This window comes from Suncus etruscus, chromosome 10 (genome assembly GCF_024139225.1).
Source record: "Suncus etruscus isolate mSunEtr1 chromosome 10, mSunEtr1.pri.cur, whole genome shotgun sequence".
Classification (NCBI taxonomy): domain Eukaryota; kingdom Metazoa; phylum Chordata; class Mammalia; order Eulipotyphla; family Soricidae; genus Suncus; species Suncus etruscus.
Window position 1 is genome coordinate 82,595,441 of NC_064857.1, and position 20,052 is coordinate 82,615,492.

A 20,052-nucleotide genomic window follows, 5' to 3' on the forward strand; every position below is an offset into this window, starting at 1 on the left:
CATGGCTGCTTTTAGATCTTCATCTATTGGATCTGTGTTTTGGTGGACTTGGAAACTTGTTAGGATTTCTCTCCATATCCCCAGTTTATCCTTAGTTTACCCATATTCCTTTGCATTTATTGTTTTGGCTTGGAGTGCAGTGCCTTCAGATTTTAGCCTGCTTTTGCCACCTGTGGCGTGGGGCTGGGTCCTTTCTCTGGAGTGCAGCTCTAGGTGGGGATGTTGGCTGAGGTCACTGAGGTTTGGCCCCTCCCATGTCCTCCAGTCGAGCCTGGTCAATCGCCCACCCCCTCTTTCTGCCAGACAGTGCAGTTCCACTCCTGGTCACAATGGTAGAGGGTGCAGTTGAGCCTAGCTCACTCATCCTCTCCCCCACCTGGGATTCAGCAGTGCTCCCCCTTCCAGACCACTCTGAGGGCTCAGCAGGCTCTCCCCCTCCTTCCCCAGCCCCTGGGAATCCAAACTCCACTTCGGAGCTCCAGCGCACTAGTGGTAGGGGATGGGGAGCAGTCCCACCCTCACCACCAGTCTACAGGTCTCAGCACAGGGTGGCCAACGGACACAAGGAAGCTCAGGGGACTGCACAAGGAGGGGCGGGAGAGTTCCATGCTCACAATGTCTGCAGATCCCACAGGCCTAAAGTTAATATGTTGAATAGTGTTCATCTCTCCAAATTTTCTTTATTCAGAATCTAATAAATGGATCTTTGTAGATATAGTCATTAAGAACCTTGATATTAAGTCATTCTTGATTTAGTATGGCCTTCCTTCATTGTCCTGTCTCTAAGAATGAGAGGACACAGGGAGACATACAGAAAAGGTCACATGAAAATAGATTGGAGTTGGGGCCAGAGGGATAGCATGGAGGTAAGGCGTTTGCCTTTCATGCAGAAGGTCATTGGTTCGAATCCTGGCATCCCATATGGTCCCCCGAGTCTGCCAGGAGCGATTTCTGAGTGTGGAGCCAAGGGTAACCCCTGAGCACTGCTGAGTGTGACCCAAAAACCAAAAAAAGAAAGAAGAAAGAAAAAAGAAAGAAAGAAGAAAAGAAAGAAAGAAAGAAAGAAAGAAAAAGAAAGAAAGAAAGAAAGAAAGAAAAGAAAAGAAAGAAAAGGAGAAAGAAGAAAGAAAGAAAGAAAGAAAGAAAGAAAGAAAGAAAGAAAGAAAGAAAGAAAGAAAGAAAGAAAGAAAGAAAGAAAGAAGAAAAGAGAAGAGAAGAAAGAGAAGAAAGAAAGAAAAAGAAAAAGAAAGAAAGAAAGAAAGAAAGAAAGAAAGAAAGAAAGAAAGAAGAAAGAAAGAAAGAAAGAAAGAAAGAAAGAGAAAGAAAGAAAGAAAGAAAGAAAGAAAAGAGAAGAGAAGAGAAGAGAAGAAAGAAAGAGAAGAGAAGAGAAGAAAGAAAGAGAAGAAAGAAAAGAAAAGAAAATAGACTGGAGTTAAGCTAGCAGCTTCAAGTCAAGAATTGCAAGGATTTCCAGGAGTCATATAAAACTAAGAATTTTTTTTTCAGAACCTTCAATTGAATTTTGAATTCTGGTCCTGCCAGTATCTTAATTTCAGTTTCCATGGGACTGATTTGAATCACTTGGTCACTTATTTCACAAAGAATCCACTTCAGAGTTTACTACTGGACAGAGAAATATTCAAAACCACACCAGCCAAAACAAAACATATGAAGTTGGAGTGAAACCCACAGAAAGTTAGCTGCTTGTAGGGTACATGCAGCACCCTGGAGTTGTAGGAGTTCTGACTGTGACATCTTCAGAAGCTTCAACACCAGACAGTCCAGAATTCTAATTTCTATTCCCAAGGTGGTGGCAAGCAGGATATACTGACTCACTGTTCTTCACATTTTGCATCTGTGTTCTCTGTAGCCTGCTGGCAGTTTCATAGTAACCATGCCTCAGAAGCCAATTAAACGTCTCAGTAGGAACAATAGGAAGAATTTAGAACTAAAGGTATCATCAACTAGTTTTTTACTTAATTCTATTCACTGATATGTCTAGCTAGACCCTACTACCACTGTGTGCTCATCATGAATGCAGCTCCAGTTTATGACTAGCAATTCTCTTCTGTTGTCATCACTTCTATAGTTGCTATCCAACCTGACATGAAACCCCTCATAGAATAGTCATTATATCTGTACATATTTATTTTCCCCTCCTTTCTTTGACTCTCGGCTCTGTGGACATTTTTGTTTTAATGTGTTGCTCTTTCCATGGTGTCTGTGCATCCTTTATAAGAGTAGGGACTTAGTAAATTTTAATATAATTTATGTACACCTCTGATTTAGGCCTTAGTCCCATCTGTATTTTTATGCTGCAGTCATCAGGAACTCACATTTCTCTAGAATCTGAATCTAAAACCTAAGACTTATTGAGCACTGCTTGGGAACATCAAGACCATAACTATGTTCTTTAGGACCAGATTCCCCTTCTTTCAGATACTGACTATCTGCATGTCTGAAATATCCCCATTTGAAGACCAGAGCAATAGTATAGTGGGTAGGGTACTTGCCTTGTATACAGCTGAGCCAGGTTCCATCCCTAATATTTATCTATAACAGGGGTCTCAAACTCAATTTACCTGCAGGCCGCAGGAGGCAAAGTCGGGGTGATCCTTGAGTGCAAAGTCAGTAGTAAGCCTAGAACATTGGGAGGTGTGAACCAAACAACTAAAACAAAACAAAACAAAAAAAGATTCCTCCAGGGCAGGGCCACAAAATGTTGTATGGAGGGCTGTTTGCGGCCCACGGGCCAAAAGTTTGAGACCCCTGAATTATAAGGTTCCCTAAGCACTGCCAGGAATAATTCCTAAGTGCAGAGCCAGAAATAACCCTTGAGTATCTCCAGGTGTAGCCCAACCCCACCCCAAATTATTTTCTCTGTTTTTATTTTCTGGTGCATTTTCCATTGGTGCAAATACCCAACAGTTAATTTTTTGTCTCTTCATCAAAACAACCAGAAAGAAAAGTGGGGTGGTTCAGCACTGTGGAGAATGCCCCACCAATCCAATCCAGGCCCTACCTATAGCTTGATGTTACAGGAATATTTGAATAACCTGACTCTTGCAGAGAGCATTTGCTTCCTTCCTTTAATAACCCAACTGTCTCTGAGTCCATATCTTGGACCATAATGACTTTTGGGATTTAAAAAGTTCCGAGTCATATGATCTCTTACCCTTCTAGAGAGAGTAGGGGATCACCTTTCCTAGTGTAACAATTCTATCATTGGCATATCCTGAGGTTCAGCAGAGAACCACAGAGGGAGACTTTTATTATTGCCAAGAAAAATTAGTTTCTGGGGCCGGGCGGTGGCGCTAAAGGTAAGGTGCCTGCCTTGCCTGCGTTAGCCTAGGACGGACGTCCCATATGGTCCCCCAAACCAGGAGCGACTTCTGAGCGCATAGCCAGGAGTAACCACTGAGTGTCACCGGGTGTGGCCCAAAAACCAAAAAAAGAAAAAAGAAAAGAAAAATTAGTTTCTTTAGCTTTCTGGCTACAGAGAAAAAGTGGTTGGGATACTAAGATAGGAATAAAAGGTAGTTTGGATAGATAGATAGGCAAAGAGAAAGATGGGAAAGATGAGGCAAGTTCTGTATCTAAATTTATCTTTATAGTAACTTTTTCCTCCAGAGAAAAAGGAAGTTTAAATGTTAGAACAAACTGAGATAGCTAAACTGAGAAAGCTTAAGCTTTCTCAATACCATATTTTTCCTTTTTAAAAGTATTCAAGCTAAAGTAAACTTCCTTGTATAGAAACAATGACAAATATATTTCATTTGAAAGTTTTCAACAAAATGGTTTGGGTCCCTAAACAAATACCATACAAATCAGGTTATAAATGCTTAGTTTACTTAATATCATGATATCATGATACTCTCTCTTCTTGAGTTTATCTCTTACCTTATTTTTTTCAAATTGTTAAGACAATTTTATAGCACTACAATATTGTCTTATACTTACAGTGTTGCTACACTATAACCACAATAGAGTGTCAGGATTCCTCCACCACTGTTCCAAGCATGCCTCCCGACTCTCATCACCCACATGTTGATCATATCTCAGGGTTGAAATTTAATAATCATCAAGGATTGTCAAATCCCTTGCATTTTTCTTTCCTATAAATAAATTAGCTCAAATCTTATCCAAAAGTAAGGTGAGGAATAAACAGGCAATTATTCAAAATGACATAAAGATAGTCAACAAGAATACAAAAGCTGCTCATCTTCACTAAGTATCAGGAATATATAAATTAAAACCTCACACCAGAAAGTCCAGAATCAATGTGTGCCTGTAGGGATATATATATAAAAAAAAGAACTCTTAATGCTAGAGGTGAGATTGTTGATTGGTTCAACTTCTTTAGAAAAGTTTGTACATTCCTTGACAATTTAGAAATAATTCTTTCATATGAGCTTGTGATTCCTGTCCTGGGCATCATCATAAGAACACAAAACATTAATGCAAAAAGACCTATGTTCATTCCATCATTTATAATGTCCAATATTTCAAACAATCCAAGTGCCCAAGAGATGAGTGAATAAATTGTGGTATGTGGACGTAATGTGATAGTACTCAATTCTGAGAAAAGACAAAATTTTGCAATTTTATTACAACTTAGATGGAGCTGAAGGAAGTTATGCTGAGTGAAATTAGTTTTTTTTAAAAACCCTTTTTCTTTTTATAAAAAACTTATGAAGATGCTCAAATGTAAAGTAATAATATAAAAAATTCCACCAATTTACCAAACATAGATTCAACAAATATGATTTATCATAACTGCTTTCCCTTTTCTCTACTTAAATGTCTTTCTTAATTTATCTTTGGTTGCTAGGGGACATAAACTCAAATCCTAAAAACTTTAGTTATTTTATCCCAAACATATTTAGTATTTTCAATTTTAAGATGGACATTTTGTTATGAAATCATGGTGTCAACATTATACTTAATGGTTTCTTTGTGTTCCATTTTTATTTCATATACACATTCCCTCTTCAACATAAAAAAAAGCCCATTTACTTATAAACTTTTTGAGTCAGGTTGCAGTTTATGTTCACAGCCACATCTAATTCAGAGCTATTGTTAGTACATAAACATGCTGGTTTCCCTAAATGTCATAAGTCATTGATTCATTGGTCAATCTTGGCTCAGTGATTTATAGAATTTTCACATTCTGGATCTGTTTACTTCCTTGTGGTTTCTTTGCCTACTTTTTTCCATATTTTCTTCAACATAGAAATAATTTCTAGGGCCAGAGTTATAACATAGCTGGTAGGGCATTTGCCGTGCAGATGGTCTTACCCAGGTTTAATCCCCAGCATTCCATATGGTCCCTTGAGCCTGCCAGGAGCGATTTGAATGCAGAGTCAGGAATAACTTTAGCACCAATGGGTGTGCCCCCCCAAAAGAGAGAGAAATCAGTTCTAAAGGCTTAATTAAAATCAAGTTCACTGATTGCTTCAGGTTTAGTCTTGCTTGACTCTTATTCAATGTTCCAACCCCACATCCACTAGAGTTATTGTCCCTCGCCAATGTCTCAAGGTTTCTTTCTTTCTTTCTTTTTTGTAAAATAATATAATATCTTTATTTAAGCACCATGATTTTAAATATGATTGTAGTTGGGTTTCAGTCCTAAAAAGAACACACACCCTCACCAGTGCAAAATTCCCACAACCAATGTCCTCCCCTCTCCCCCAAACCCTGCCTATATTTGAGACAGGCATTCTACCTCTCTCAATCAACATTGTCATGATAGTTGTTAGTGTGGTTATTTCTCTAAATTCACTCAACACTCTATGGTGAGCTTCATTGTTTGAGCTGGTGCTTCCAGCCCTCATCTCTATTGTCTCTGGGCATTATTATACTAATGCCTTTAATTGTTCTTAAAACCCATAGATGAGTGAGACTATTCTGTGCATATATCTCTCCCTCTGACTTATTTCATTAAGCATAATAGTTTCCACTTACATCCATGTATAGGAAAATTTCATGACTTCATCTCTCCTGAATAACATTCCATTGTGCATGTGTACCACAGTTTCTTTAGTCATTCATCTGTTGAAGGGCATCTTGGTTGAGTCTGGCTATTGTAAATAGGGCTCCAATGAATATAGGTGTGAGGAAGGCATTTTTGCATTGTGTTTTTGTATTCCTAGGGTATATTCCTTTGAGCAGTATAGCAGGATTATATGGGAGCTCAATTTCCAGTTTTTTGAGGAATTCCCATGTTGTTTTCTATAAAGGCTGGGCTAGGTGGCATTCCCATCAGCAGTGAATAGGAGTCCCTTTCTCCCCACATCCCCACCAGCACTGATTATTTTTGTTCTTTGTGATGTGTGCTAGTCTCTGTGGCATGAGATGGTACTTCATTGTTGTTTTGACTTGCATCTTCCTAATGATTAGTGATGTGGAATATTTTTCATGTGTCTTTTGGGCATTTGTATTTCTTCTTTGAGAAAGAGTTTGTTCATTTCTTCTCCCCATTTTTTTTGTTTTGGGTCACACCTGGCAGTGCTCAGGGGTTACTCCTGGCTCTACACTAAGAAATTGCTCCTGGCAGGCTTAGGGAACCATATGGGATGCCGGGATTTGAACCACCATCCTGCATGCAAGGCAAATGCTCTACCTACATGCTATCTCTCTGGCCCCTTCTCCCCATTTTTTGATAGGATTAGATTTTTTTCTTGTTAAGTTATGTAAGTACTTTGTATATTTTAGATACTAGCCCCTTATCTGAAGAGTATTGAGTGAATAATTTCTCTCATTCTGTGGGTGGCTTTTGTATCGTAGTCACTATTTCCTTTGAGGTACAGTAGCTTCACAGCTTAATATAGTCCTATCTGTTTATATCTACTTCCACTGTTTCAAGGTTCTTTTCCATCCACTCCACCCTACCCTCTTGGTAAATTCACTTTTATAGGTCAACTCTCAGGGACTGTTGCTATTGATCATTTCATTTTTGTTCCCTTAATGTTTCTTTATATTTCATACATTAAAGTAATTATTCTGTATTTGTCTCTCTCCTTCTGACTGACTTCACTCAGCATGATACTCTTTAGCTTCATTTACATAATGGATAATTGCATGATTTCATCTTTTCTTATAGCTGAGTCATATTCCATTGTGTATATATAACAAGTTTTTTTTAATCCACTCATCTGTTGTTGGACACTTGAGTTGTTTGCAGATTTTGTCTATTGTGAATAACAGTGCAATGATCATAGGAGGGCAAATCTTTTTGAAGCACTGAAAATATCCTTTGAAAACAAATTCTGGGACAGACAGAAGTTTAATTCTTAATTTCTTGAGAAGTCTCCATACTGTTTTTCATAGAGGCTGAACCAGATGACATTCCCACCAGCAGTGGGTGAGGGGTCCTTTGTTTCCACATCCCTGTGAACAACAATCTTCATTTTATGAAAATTTTAATTGTGGTGCCTTGAATTACAAAGATGTCAACTCTCTTTAGTGACACTCTTGTTAAGTGGTACAAAGGCCATTTTCAAATGGGGCCTGCATGCTTTCTTTTACATCACAGGATGCCACTCTACACATGACCACACTGAATGGTGCACCAGGGACTGTCAGTTTGATTACTTTATTAAAAAGTTCCCCTGTAATTTTTCATTTAGTAGCTTAACCCAGTAATGATCAATTAGGGTTACAAATGGTGTTTTTCTAATTCTGTCATTTCTTATTCACTTATTAACTAGAATTCTCCTAAAAGAAAATTGTCCCTCAGGATATTTGATTATCATGAAATATAGTTCAAGGAGGAAAATCAAGATAAATGATTAATTTTTGCCCTTAATTTCAATTACCCAAATAGTACAATACTGAACAAATTATAACCCTAGAGTGTTTATTTTCTAATTTATCTTGCTCTTCTTGTTTTCTCTGAAATGAAATATCGGGTGACATGTAGACATTTTTAACCACAAAATGAATCCATTTTCTTATAGATCATATAAATTCATAAAAGCATGAGTCTATAAATATCTATTTTAACCATCTCTCATTGTTTAAGCAAGAAAAATAGATGCATCAAGGTAGTTTACCATGTTTGATGGGTATGTTGTGAATAGAATCCAGATATACAAAATCCATGAGTGTTTCCATGGACATCCTAGCTTGGATTATGTGTATGTGAAAGGATTTATAGGAAGATAATAGCTTGATCCCCATATTCTTTTATAGCTACATCTACATCTAATTTCAAAGTATCATTGATCTTGTTTGAGAAATATAGTTTTGGAGACTAGAGTGATAGTACAACAGTTAGGGTGCTTGCCTTGCATATGACCAGTCTGGAGGTTCAGTCTCATCATCTTCATATAGTCCCCAAAGATTTTTCAGGAGTGATTCTTGAGCACAGAACCAGGAACAAACCCTGAGCACAGCTGGGTGTGGCCCAAAACTTATAAGAAAAAGAGAGAAATGTAGTTTTTTGCTATAGGTCATTTTTTTTGCAATTTACTTAATGAAATAAATTGTCTATATTTTCAAGTGGTATTTTAAGGGTTTGCCATGGAATTAAAATTTCACAGTTTACTATAGAAAGCAAATATAATTTATCAATTCTATTTTGGCTGGGTGCTAAGTCTGTGATGTAAGCAAAACATGGCTATCATATCATAAAATCTTACAGGATAAGTCAGACATTTACATAAAAAGTCCCTTCAGAGTTAGAACATTGACATGACCTCAAAAACAAAGATGACCCAACTTATCTCTGCACATGGCCAAGTGATTGGGCAGGCAGAAAATACTGTGGGCCTGGGATTTAAGAGGACTTCATGGAAACAGAAAAGCTAAGTTGTTTTGAGAATTGGTTGGAATTTAGGGTAGGGGACTAACTTGGAGACTTTATAAAGAGAGGGTCACTTAATATGCCCATCTCATTGAGACAGAGGATTTGATTAAAGTGTTTTAATATTTAGGGGAGAAATAAAGTGAATGGAGTCAGACTAAAGGCAGAGTTGGGCCCTTCCATTATATGTGGTGCTGAGGAATCACAGAAAGTAGATGGCATGTTGAGTCTGGGAATATCTAGCAAATGGGAATCTTGAGAAATTCGCTATAATTTTACATGGACATTTTTAGCAGGCAGAGGGCTCAAAGTTTTCATCTGATTTGTGGTGGAATCTCTGACCTTTTGGCAGTCACAAAGTAGAGCAATGAATCCTATTACTTTCTGACTTCATCACGTGCATGCACAGTCTCTCAGAGATCATCAGTCTTACATTTTCCCATCAACAAGCCCAATGAGGACAGAGAGTTTGGCAACCAGGGGGCTGGAGAGTACAGGCTAGGTGAGCAGAAAGCACATATCATTCCTCGTTCCCACCATATTTCTTCTTGCAGGCATATTTCCAGGCTGGCATCTGAGCTACGTGGATGTGAAGGACAACTCTCGAGATGAGACATTCCGTTTCCAATGTGACTGCTGGCTCTCCAAGAGTGAGGGAGACAGGCAGACAGTCCGAGACTTTGCATGTGCCAATAATGAGATTCGTGAGGAGCTGGAGGAGACCAGTATGTGGGGGAACCAGAGGCTCAGCCTAATTCTAAGGGCTTGGACTGGCTCCAGAATCAAGGGAGTTACCTTGGGATGGAGCAGGGAATAAGGAGGAAGAACCTAAAGGAGTAACTGTTGCAGCTGGAAGAGAATCAGATGCCCAATAATGGGGTGATGCATAAGTCAGTACCTTAAATATTGCTTGGTGAACCTGAAACAGACAAGATGCTAGTACAGATCACAGTAGTGGATCATAGGAATAAATTAAGCAGCAGAATGTCTACCAGGGATAGGTTCACCCTAGTGTGGTTGAACTGGGCTGGGCAGTTTGGTGTGAAATCCCTGCCTATGTAATTTTATATTGTGGATTACATTCAATTGATGCCTATGGCAGTAGCTGCCAAATCAGAATATGCAGGCATAGCCAGCAGCCCTACCCTGTTCTTTCTCTTTAGCCCTTCCTCAGGGGTATTAAAGGGAAAGAGGGATTGATCCCTTACATGGATGGTTATCAAGGGAAAGAGGCATTTGTTTAATACATATACTAGAAGTTGGGCAAAAAAATCCAAAGAAAGGCAGAGTCGAATATAATGAGAGAATTTTCAACCTTAACTCTCAAGGTAGCATGAGCAACAAGAAGAGTTGAGCCCCCAGATCAATGGCCTAAGAAAAATAGTTGAGTTAGAAACATTCTATTATGGGTGTTGTTCAGGAATCTCTCAGAATGTAATCGAGCACCCAAGATCTTTTAACCTGTTACATTTTTTTTATTATGGCCCCACATTTCTTGAAGGAAAAAGAACATGAAAAAAAGGTGTGTTTCCACCTTAACAAATTAACTTTTGATTGCTGAGAGCTAATCATGTGACACTACCTAGTTGTAAGGCCATCTGGGAAACATATTCCCAGATGAGAGAGCCTTTCTATGGCAGCCACTGGACACCTACAGAAGACAAAAATGTGGCTGAATGGGAAGCTACCCAAAGATGGGGCCAGCTATCCAATCTGCTCAGTGATAGCATTTGCTGATGTAGTAAGCACTAGAGAATGTTGGAATCATTAGGTGCCAAGCAGCCTTTTATCAAGTTTCTTGTAGAGGAATTCCCCACTCTAGCTCTAAGGGTCAAATTTTAGTCTCTGTAAAGATGCTTACTAAGAAATCATTTCCAAGGTGCTGAATTTTCTTTGTAGATAGACTCTATGGTGAGTATCCACTCTTCTGTGCCCTTATATTTGTACCCACCTTTGCATGGCTATCATCTCCCTACATAACTCTACCCAACCAAAGAGCAGGGCCATCTTATTATCAGGAGAAACTGAAACCCTGGATGTAGCAGCCCCAATACAAGTGTCTAAACTATCAATAGAATTACCTTGGGCCATCAGAACCCAAGGAAGACAGAGTTATTGGGCTCACCTGCACTCCAGACTGGTGGCTTATCCTGCTCCTTCAGCTTCTTGTTCCCTGTCACCCCCACCTCAGCTCTAAGTCACAGTATCAGAGCTGCACCCTCTGTTAAGCATTGTTTCTCCAGATGATTTCAGTGGGCAGCCAAAGCTGAAAGCCAGGGTAGTCACAAAATAGTATTGGTGTCTGGGCTTCAGCCCATAGGTTCTGCAGAAATTGAACCTGGGTAAGTGCTATATGGTAGCAGCCCAGACACATGTGCATATATGTTTATTCGTGCACTAGATGCATCTGCATACATGATAACACAAACACTCCTGAACATGCCCATTAACATACAATTCCACAAGCACAGTTATGCATGTCCATTTTCATCTGGATGAACCAAAGCATCTCTTGTTGAAACACCCTCAGCAGGGCCAGTGCTCCCCTCATAGTCCTTCTCTTTTCTATTTCCCCACCCTCCTGTGACCCTTCTGGAGTTTCTCAACCTAATTAGCTCCCTCTCCACCTCTTGCACAACTAGCATGATAGCCAGATCCCCCGGGGTGGGGAACTCACTGCTTTGCTAGGGAGCTTTGCCCAGATATCCATCTCCTTATTCATACACTTGGAGCTTTCATCCGTTGTCCCCCATTAGGACAAAGAACATTCCAGGGGTGGTTGGGACTCTTGGTTGATGTGCCTGAACCTCATCTTTACAAAACTGGCTACAATGAAAGGAGAAGGTCCTTTCCCTTTAGAAGCCTCCCTTGGAGCTGACTTGCACTTAGACACCCCACAGTTTTCAAGGGTTTCTGCCTCCCTTTCCCCCTTCTGCTGTTTCTTTCTCTCTAATGTGACAAGCTGACAGCAAGCCCAGTCAACTGCCTTCCCCAATGGGACTCTTCCTCTTGCACCCCTGCAGTGGCTGACTCAGGTCCTCTGTCCCATTGAGACCACTTTGCTCTTGGCCCTGATTCATTCTACCTACTTCTAGGAGCAGAACAAAGGCAGAAAATGTCCTGCCAAGCTGGGATGGTGTGAATGACATGGAGCTTCAGGCAGAAATACTTTTTCACCTAATGGTTATTATTTTCACATCTCTGAGATAAAGGCACAGACATTGAGGTCCCACTTTGGACTCAGATCCCAAAGCCCTCATCTATATATTTTATGCTAGAACCTCAATCCAGACAAATGCTACAAGCCAGCTCCATCTGAAGACTTATCCCTGCTAGCAGGGATGGATAACAACTCCTCTTTTTAGTGTATCTGTTGTGCTCCCAACTCTGCTGGCAATTTCTCCCATTTTCTGCTCATCATCTTCATGATTCTTTTTCAAAATTAAGCCCAAGTGCCACCTATGAAGCTACCTGCACCCCACTGTTGATTCATCCTCTCAATAAAGTGTTGAATATCCAGGTGTCAGGGTTCTTGTGAGAGAAGTAAAGACCTGCTGCCTTTGCAGCACATAAACTCAAGGGGAGAAAGTGCTCAGTAAACAGCACAGCCTCTGAGTAGTGGTGGGGTATTGAGGGACAGGGGAAGGAAGGCCCAGGCACTGGAGACAACTTTTATTAGGGGGATTAGGGTGGTATCCAGAGAAAGTATACTCAGAGAAGAGGGAGTGTGTCATGCCAACATGGTAGAGAAGGTGACACATGAGTCAAGGCTAGAGATGGACTCTAGTGACCCCAGTCTTTCCTGAACCTTGACTCAGACAGAAGAATGAAAAGTATAATAGAGCTCCAGGCTCCCCAAGAGCCCCTTGTCTTTTAAGCCTTCCCTCATACCTTTGGAGTGTGGTGGCTTTCACCCTATTCTCTTTCATCTGGTTTCACTCTGCCTCTTGTCCATCCCTCAGATACAGGCTCAGCATATCCCTCAAAACTCACTAGAAGCAGCATCACCAAGGCCTCCAAATTCCCTTAGCAAAGAGGTTGAGATGTAAATAAAGTAAAATAGGCAGTCTCTCTCTTAGCCTACTTAGATTCTATGCATGGGCTCTAGATGAGGGAGAGTCAATTGTGTTTTGAAATCAAATGGGGGATCTCCCCTATTTGGGTCTTGCTGTGGCACCCTCACCCTGACGGGGGTGGACAGTCTTTCTACTGACCCTCTTCTGCCTTTCACACAGCCTACGAGATTGTCATAGAAACAGGCAACGGCGGTGAGACCAGGGAGAACGTCTGGCTTATCCTGGAGGGCAGGAAGAACCGATCCAAGGAGTTCCTCGTGGAAAATTCTTCTCGACAGCGAGCCTTCAGGAAGTAGGGTGCCCTGGGAATGGTGATGGGCAGGGTGAGAGGGAAAAGCCCAGGGATCGCCCTATCGAATGGGCCTTGTCAGTGAGCACTTACTGAGCACGGCTTGCATCTTCCATGCATTTGCATTATCCTGGAAACAAGAAAGGAATGTATGAGGGAAGAAAGGGAATGTGATTTCTTTATAGTTTCTGTTGTCCATTTGTGAGTTATTTGGGGGGGGGCTGGGCCCAACCTGGTAGTTTTCTCAGGGCTTATTCCTAGTACAGTGCTCAGAGGGTCACTCCTGACTATGCTCAGACCATATGGGATTGCAGGGATCAAACCAGTGTTGGCAGCATGCAGGACAAGCACCTTAACCCCTCTACTATCTGCAGTGCAGTGATGGGGTTAAGATCACCTCCACTCAGAGTCCAGAGCTTAATAACCTCAACCTGGAGGAAGGAAGGCTAGCTGGGGTAACTGGCAGAAGTAGTGGTATTGCTAATGATCATGCTGCAGCATATCAACTACCACCCACCTTAAAAGCACATGAAGCTGCCTCTCAAATTTATGCATCTATATCAGATGATTCGAAGTTAATGGAAGGCTGAAGCAATGATTTTTTTTGCCTGTTTGATTTTTGGGCCATGCCCAGCAGTTCTCTGAGTCTCAGAGCTCAGGAATTACTCTTGGCAGTGATCAGGAGATAATATGAGGTCATGGGGATTGAATCTAGATCGGGTCAATGCAAGACAAGTGCCCTCCTTGTTGTACCATCTCTCTGGCCAGACAAACAATGATGAGCCCTTTGATTGATTGATTGTTTGATTTATTGATAAGGTAATGAGAATCTATGTAGGAAAAACAAGAACTACTGTGGGTTTCTCCCCATCCATGTGACACAAATACAGTCCAGTTGGAAAGTCAGGCCCACACCCCAACAATGGCAGACGACTCCAAAACAACATGGTATGGGGTTCAAGTAATTTATTGATAGTATTTTTAGTATGCTCAATTAACTATAGAATTGGGAGGAAGGAGGGACCTACAGTGCTTTGTGGGAAAATCAAACTTGGCCTGCAGAGAAAGGGATTTCTGCTCCCCCACTTCCAGGTGCTGAGAAAAAACAGAAGTCTCTTTTTTCACCACCTAGTTACTTCTGAACTTCTTACATGCCTGCTCACCACTCTCCCTGAGCTGCTTCATCAAACTTTCTATAACCTACTGACCTTTTATTTTATTGTTTTTATTACAAGATTACCACCAATTTAATTTAGTTCTTGAAATTTAAGGTAGGTAATGTACAAAACTTTTTTCAATAGGGAAATGGAGAGTCCCATTGCCCTGGGATCCCTCTCTCCCTGTGGTTCCCAGGCAAGTGAGTCACAGATTTCCATGCTAAGGACCAGTATGCTGAGGGCTACCGGGACCACATCTAATGCTGGGGGCCTCCAGAGCTACACTCAGAGTCTGAGCAAGACCTATGTGCTGGGTATTGAACTCAGAGCCTCCACATATAAGGCAAGTGTTCCTTACCCACTGCATGGTTTCTCCAGCATCCCAACCCACTCAAAATTCATCTACATGAGGATCAGATCTGAACTTAGTCTGGCCTTAAAGACCTGCTTTTTTTTTTAATTTTTAATTTTTTATTGAGAACAAAGATGCAAAGAAAGAGGACAAGGTAAAGTTACAGTGGGAGGACAATCACCCATAAACAGAATTCTCAGAAGAAATCCCCTTGCTGACACCTTAATTTTGAACTTTCAGCCAAAAACCATAAAAAAAAAATAAAGCAGAACCCATGCACAATACTTTGTCCCTCAAGTTTCCAGATTGTAGTACATTATAACATTTCTTAACAATACACAAAGCAATCTAAAGCTGTACACTTTATGTAACTCCTTAAAAATTGAAGGAATAGTATTTTTTTATAGTTTCATGTACATGCATAGTAGTTTAAGGTAACCTCAAAAGTTTAAGTGGGTTTTTTTTTTTTTTGCCTTTTTTTAAGGATTAGAGTCAAAGGAGCACAGTAAAAATGGTGTTAGAGTGGCAATTGTTGTTTGCATAGGCCCACCAAAATATGGGGGACATGGAAAGGAAAAGCCTTGGCCTAAATACAAGGAGACACTACCCCTGAAGTTTTCTGGCATAAGACCAACTCTAGGCTGTAGTGCCAATACACTTTTTTTTTCACAGTTGCTGTTGTTGGTGTCAGGTTTCTGTATTAAAGATCCTGGAATCTGCATATCCTACATCAAAGTCAGGATGATGTGAAGCGTCCTCTAGTTTCACCTCATTATTAAAGGGCAATGTAGAGAGCCCTGTCCTGCAAGCAGGCCATTGCTGTTAAGTCTTCTCACTGTTAAGGGAAGTCTCTTTTGAGTTGGTCAATGTCAGAGTAGCGGTAGGGTCTTCCCTAGTAGAGGATTGCTTCCAGGTGATGTTATAGACAACCTTGGTTGTTTCATAGATGGCTTCCCTAATTCAGGGGTGAATAGAGAATGCCCATTATTCTGAGGCCTGTGCCAAGGACCTGGTTTTTCATTACTGTTTCCCACCCTGGACCCAAACTTCTAAATCATTATTGCCCCAGAAATTTCTGTACCACTACATTCTGCCTGTCCTAGACTGTGACTCTTCTTCCCTTTCCAAACTCTCTGCTCTCTGAAGCCCACCACCTGTGTCAGCCACATAACTGGAGCCCTGTACTCACTTTCCTCCCCATGCCCTCTCCATGACAGGGCCATTATTTGGAGGGTCAAAACCAGCCCACCTGCACTCCAAATGACCTGATTGAAATTATTTTGCTCATAAACTAGAATAAAACCATCAGGAAAAGGAAAGTTGAGCCAGAAAAGACAGACGGTAAAACAGGGATTGGCCTTGAACACAGCCAGCCCTGATGTGATTCCCAACATCACAGAGGGATCTGAGATGTGACTTCAAAACACAGACCCCACAAGAAATGGAGACCTGAGATCAGGCCTGGTTTGTTATTCTCCCTGGAGTCCCTGGATTGCTGACACACCACTGGCCTGGGGAGTGGGAAGTGTTGCAAGAAAAAAACCACATCAGCAGGTTTTCAAACCATGCTGGGTTTTTCAACAGGATACCACCCCCTAATTGGCTTCACTTGTTTCTTGCAGGGGGACCACAGACACCTTTGAGTTCGACAGTGTCTACTTGGGAGACATTGCTGCCCTCTGTGTGGGCCACCTAGCCAGAGAGGACCGGTTTATTCCCAAGAGAGAGTTGGTCTGGCATGTCAAGACCATCACCATCACGGAGATGGAGTATGGCAATGTGTAAGTGCTGGACCCCACACGTCCTGTGGGCAAAGGGGTGACAGAGCAAGGGGGGAGGCTCCAGGCCAGGGCATCTTGTGAGGCTCATGAAAAAGACAGGGATGGAATAGGTCCCTATAAGGGTTCCTTGTTCCTACAAGACAGCTGTTCAGTCTAAAGCTCTTGGGACCATTGGTCTTGAGCCAACTGAGGGCTCTGGTCTTGAGACCTGGGTGCTCTCAGCTTCCATTTTCACGCACACCCTGGGAAGGATGCTGAGTGAGGCAGATGGTATCAGACAGCAGGTCTTGCCCCTACTGCAGAGTGGCAGGCGGCTGTCAGGCCTGCTGCCTTGCTCGCAATAAATGCTGTGTTGGTGGTTGGGGACCAGTGACCAGCTGGGGTAATCCCAGGCCCATCTGTCTCCAAGGACCCCAGATAAGGAGCTTTGTGTTCCCCCAGTAGGCTTTCTGGAGTCTCCTGCAGCCGGGAAGATTAAGGGTCTTAGTTACCTGGGTAACAGTCCTTCACTGCCACCAGTTTTCTAATTAAACCCACTTGCTAACCATGCTGGAAGCCAGAAAGTTCATTGATGAAGCTCTAGACAACCTGAAAGGTCCAGCCAAGAAGCCAGAGAAGGGGAAGTAAGCACCCCGCCCCCAGGGCAGTGCTTGTCAGGGTAAGAGGTTCCTGGGGAGAGAGCCCAGGTGGATGCCTGAACCACATCCCCAAAACTCTGCTGACCCCTGCCTGTCCCCCTTTTGGGGCTGGCTCTGCTCCCAGCAGCAATCCCCACTGTCAGCTCCCAAGACAGACATGGCAGCAGGCCCAGACTTGCTGCTCCAAGCATTGTCTAAGACCTGCAGGCTGTCTGCAAGGGGTTCCCTGGGATGTGGGGAATCGGATGGAAGACAGTTCTGACTCAATTTCTTGCAGACAAGGCAGCCAACCCAAGTGCTCAATTTTCGTGTCTTGCTATTGATGAAGCCAGAGGTATGAGAGCAGGAGTCATTGTGGCCAGAATCAGATGAGAACACACTTTCTGCTTTCTGCTTGCCTACAGCACTGACCAACCTGAAACTTGAGGGTCCCTCTCTCTCTCTCTAAGGGTGCTGTTTCCATGGTGAGGAGTACATCTTTGTGTACCCTAATCATCTCCCAGAGGCCTCTTCTTCATATTCCACCAACTGAGAACAGGGCTTCCATCAGGGGTTGGGGAGCACCTTTTGACTGCCTTGGAACATGTTGCTCTTTAAAAAAACACTTCTTGGGGAGGATGAATCTCACAGGAAGTGCAGGATGGATTGGTTCTGGGTGACACTGCTGAGGACTGGATGCTAGGATAGAGAAGACCCAGGGTTACCAGCCATCTCAATACTCTCTAAAACTGGGTTCTGCCTCCCATCTCCTCCCTCCTCCCAGCCACTGTAGACACCAGGTGTGTGCTCCAACCCTTTGGTCTCTCTCCCTATCTACTGTCTGCTACTACTGTGTGGTCTTGCCTTTGCTTTGATAATGATTCTGTTCTATTTCCAGCAAAAACATCCTCAAGGTGACCATCCACCATTCAAGTTTTGCTTGTACAAAGCCATAGGTCCTGCATTTATGGTCTCTCTCTCTCTCTCTCTCTCTCTCTCTCTCTCTCTCTCTCTCTGTCGCGCGCACGCTCTCTCTCTCTCTCCTGATTCTTGCACAATCTTCCCTTCTCACAGCATCAGGGGATATTCTCCAGTGACTGAAAATGCGAATTAAATGTTCCAGCTGACTTGGAGCAAATCCCAGAAAGTGTTGTTGAGTGAGAAAAGGCAGGATGGGGGCACTGTGATGATAGGCTCCATTCTGGAGAGAGACTGCTAATGGGCTACTTCCATTATGTTTGTGTGGGTGTGGGCAAAGTTGAGAGGGATCAGGGGAAGCTTGGCAAGACACACCTGTGATCACCACAGAGTTATTCGAGGTCAATATGGATACTGCTGGGTATGAGGCAAAATTGATAGAGATAGGGCCAAGACAAAAGAAAAAATGAGGATATTTAGAAAAGCTTGTCAATGCTGGCATGATTTGTGCCCTTATAGAGAATTATGCACATTTGTCACATTTATATAAAAATTCATTTAACTATATTATAAGATAAAAATGTGTGTACCCTTTCTAGCAAAGTGTGATATGTCATAATCTCTCAGGTTTTTGCAATGGTAAAATTTCAGAAAGAGAAAACTAGCCATAGAAATTGAATGATGGGTCTAAAGCTGTAGATCTGGACCAGTTGGGTGCTGACTTTTCTTCTTCAAGCTCAATTGGCATTTCTGTATAATAGGAGAGTGAGGTCAACCACTCAGGGTGGCCATGGAAGCTGATGAGGTATGTGAAGGCAAATGCCTGGCTTTTATGCCTGAGCATATATGCATATATGCCTGAATATATAGAAAACTGAGTTTATTTTGCTGTTGAGAATTTTGTTCTTCTAAAATGGGGTTAGGCTAGAGATTAGACTAAAGACTAGGTTAAGGCACTTGCCTTGTACGGAACCAGCCCTACTTTCATCATTGGCACTCTATCTGGTCCCAGAAAAATGCAAAAGGTCATCTCTTAGCACGGCGCCAGAAATAGCACCCTGAGTGGTGCCAGATAAGACCTCCAAACTCAGAATTAATAAATGAAATGAAACAAAATTCGTATTGCTCCCCACCAGGCATGGGGGCTATATTCATGGGGTCATTAACAGTGTCAGGATGGTGTATTTCCAATGCTGTTAGAACACAGTAACTTGGAATGAGAAGTCACAAAAGCAACTATTCAGTCCACAAATGTCTGTCATTGTCGATGTGGACATGGAGAGTAGGGTAAAGTGTGTTACAAGTGTTATAGAGGAGGTGCTATTGGCAGTCCCAAGCTCTCTTGTGCTTTTGGCAATGCTTTCCCATTGGCTTTCCTCTTGGTGGTTATGGGACTTGCAACTGTGATCAAGAGTATAGGCATAAAGTGGGATTAGGAGAGACTTTCAGGGTCAAGATCATCAGGGTCAAGATCATTGTTCTGTACCCTGGACTTGCTTCCATTTTTAGTGGATTCTTTAAGAGAAATCCCTCCCTTACCCCCATACTCTTCAATCCATTAGCATACATGCTCATAAGAAACACTCAAACATATATACACATGCACACTCAAGCACACACACTCATGCATCTTCTCAGCTCAGCCTGCATTGCAGAATTAGAAGCGCACCTTATCTTGTCACCATTCTTCTTGGCTTTGCTTGGGATTGCCATGCTGAATAACACAGCAGCCTATAAAGATGACAATGTCAGGTTGGAATCTTCATCTGTTTCTTGAGGAATGTCTGTTGAGCCCAGAGAAGATCAGGAACATAGCAGAGAACCCTGGGAGAAAAAGTAGCTTCTGTGTGGTCTCAGAGGTTCCAGAAGACACTGATTTTTTTTTTTTACTAAACTTAGAGTGTCAAGGGGCAATGCTCCTTTTGGTGGTAATGGTAGCTCCCAAGCAGTCCTCAAGGAGTCTAGGGGTCCTTTTTGGTCATTCTCAGCCATCTAAGCCAAGTGGCTCAATGTAAGAGCCAATATTCGGTTATAAGTAGCAAGAAGCAAACACCAG

General features: G+C 42.1%; 2 protein-coding genes across 2 annotated transcripts in view; both read left to right on the forward strand.

Annotated features, from left to right (window-relative positions):
* Positions 1–20,052, forward strand: part of LOXHD1 (lipoxygenase homology PLAT domains 1) — a 154,297-nt gene that overhangs the window by 133,318 nt on the left and 927 nt on the right. Inside the window, 3 exon segments of the mRNA XM_049781504.1 lie at positions 9,361–9,531; positions 13,042–13,174; positions 16,303–16,461. Coding sequence (XP_049637461.1) covers positions 9,361–9,531; positions 13,042–13,174; positions 16,303–16,461 — 463 coding nt within the window.
* Positions 1–20,052, forward strand: part of ATP5F1A (ATP synthase F1 subunit alpha) — a 521,274-nt gene that overhangs the window by 63,785 nt on the left and 437,437 nt on the right. The gene's annotated exons all lie outside the window — the stretch shown is intronic.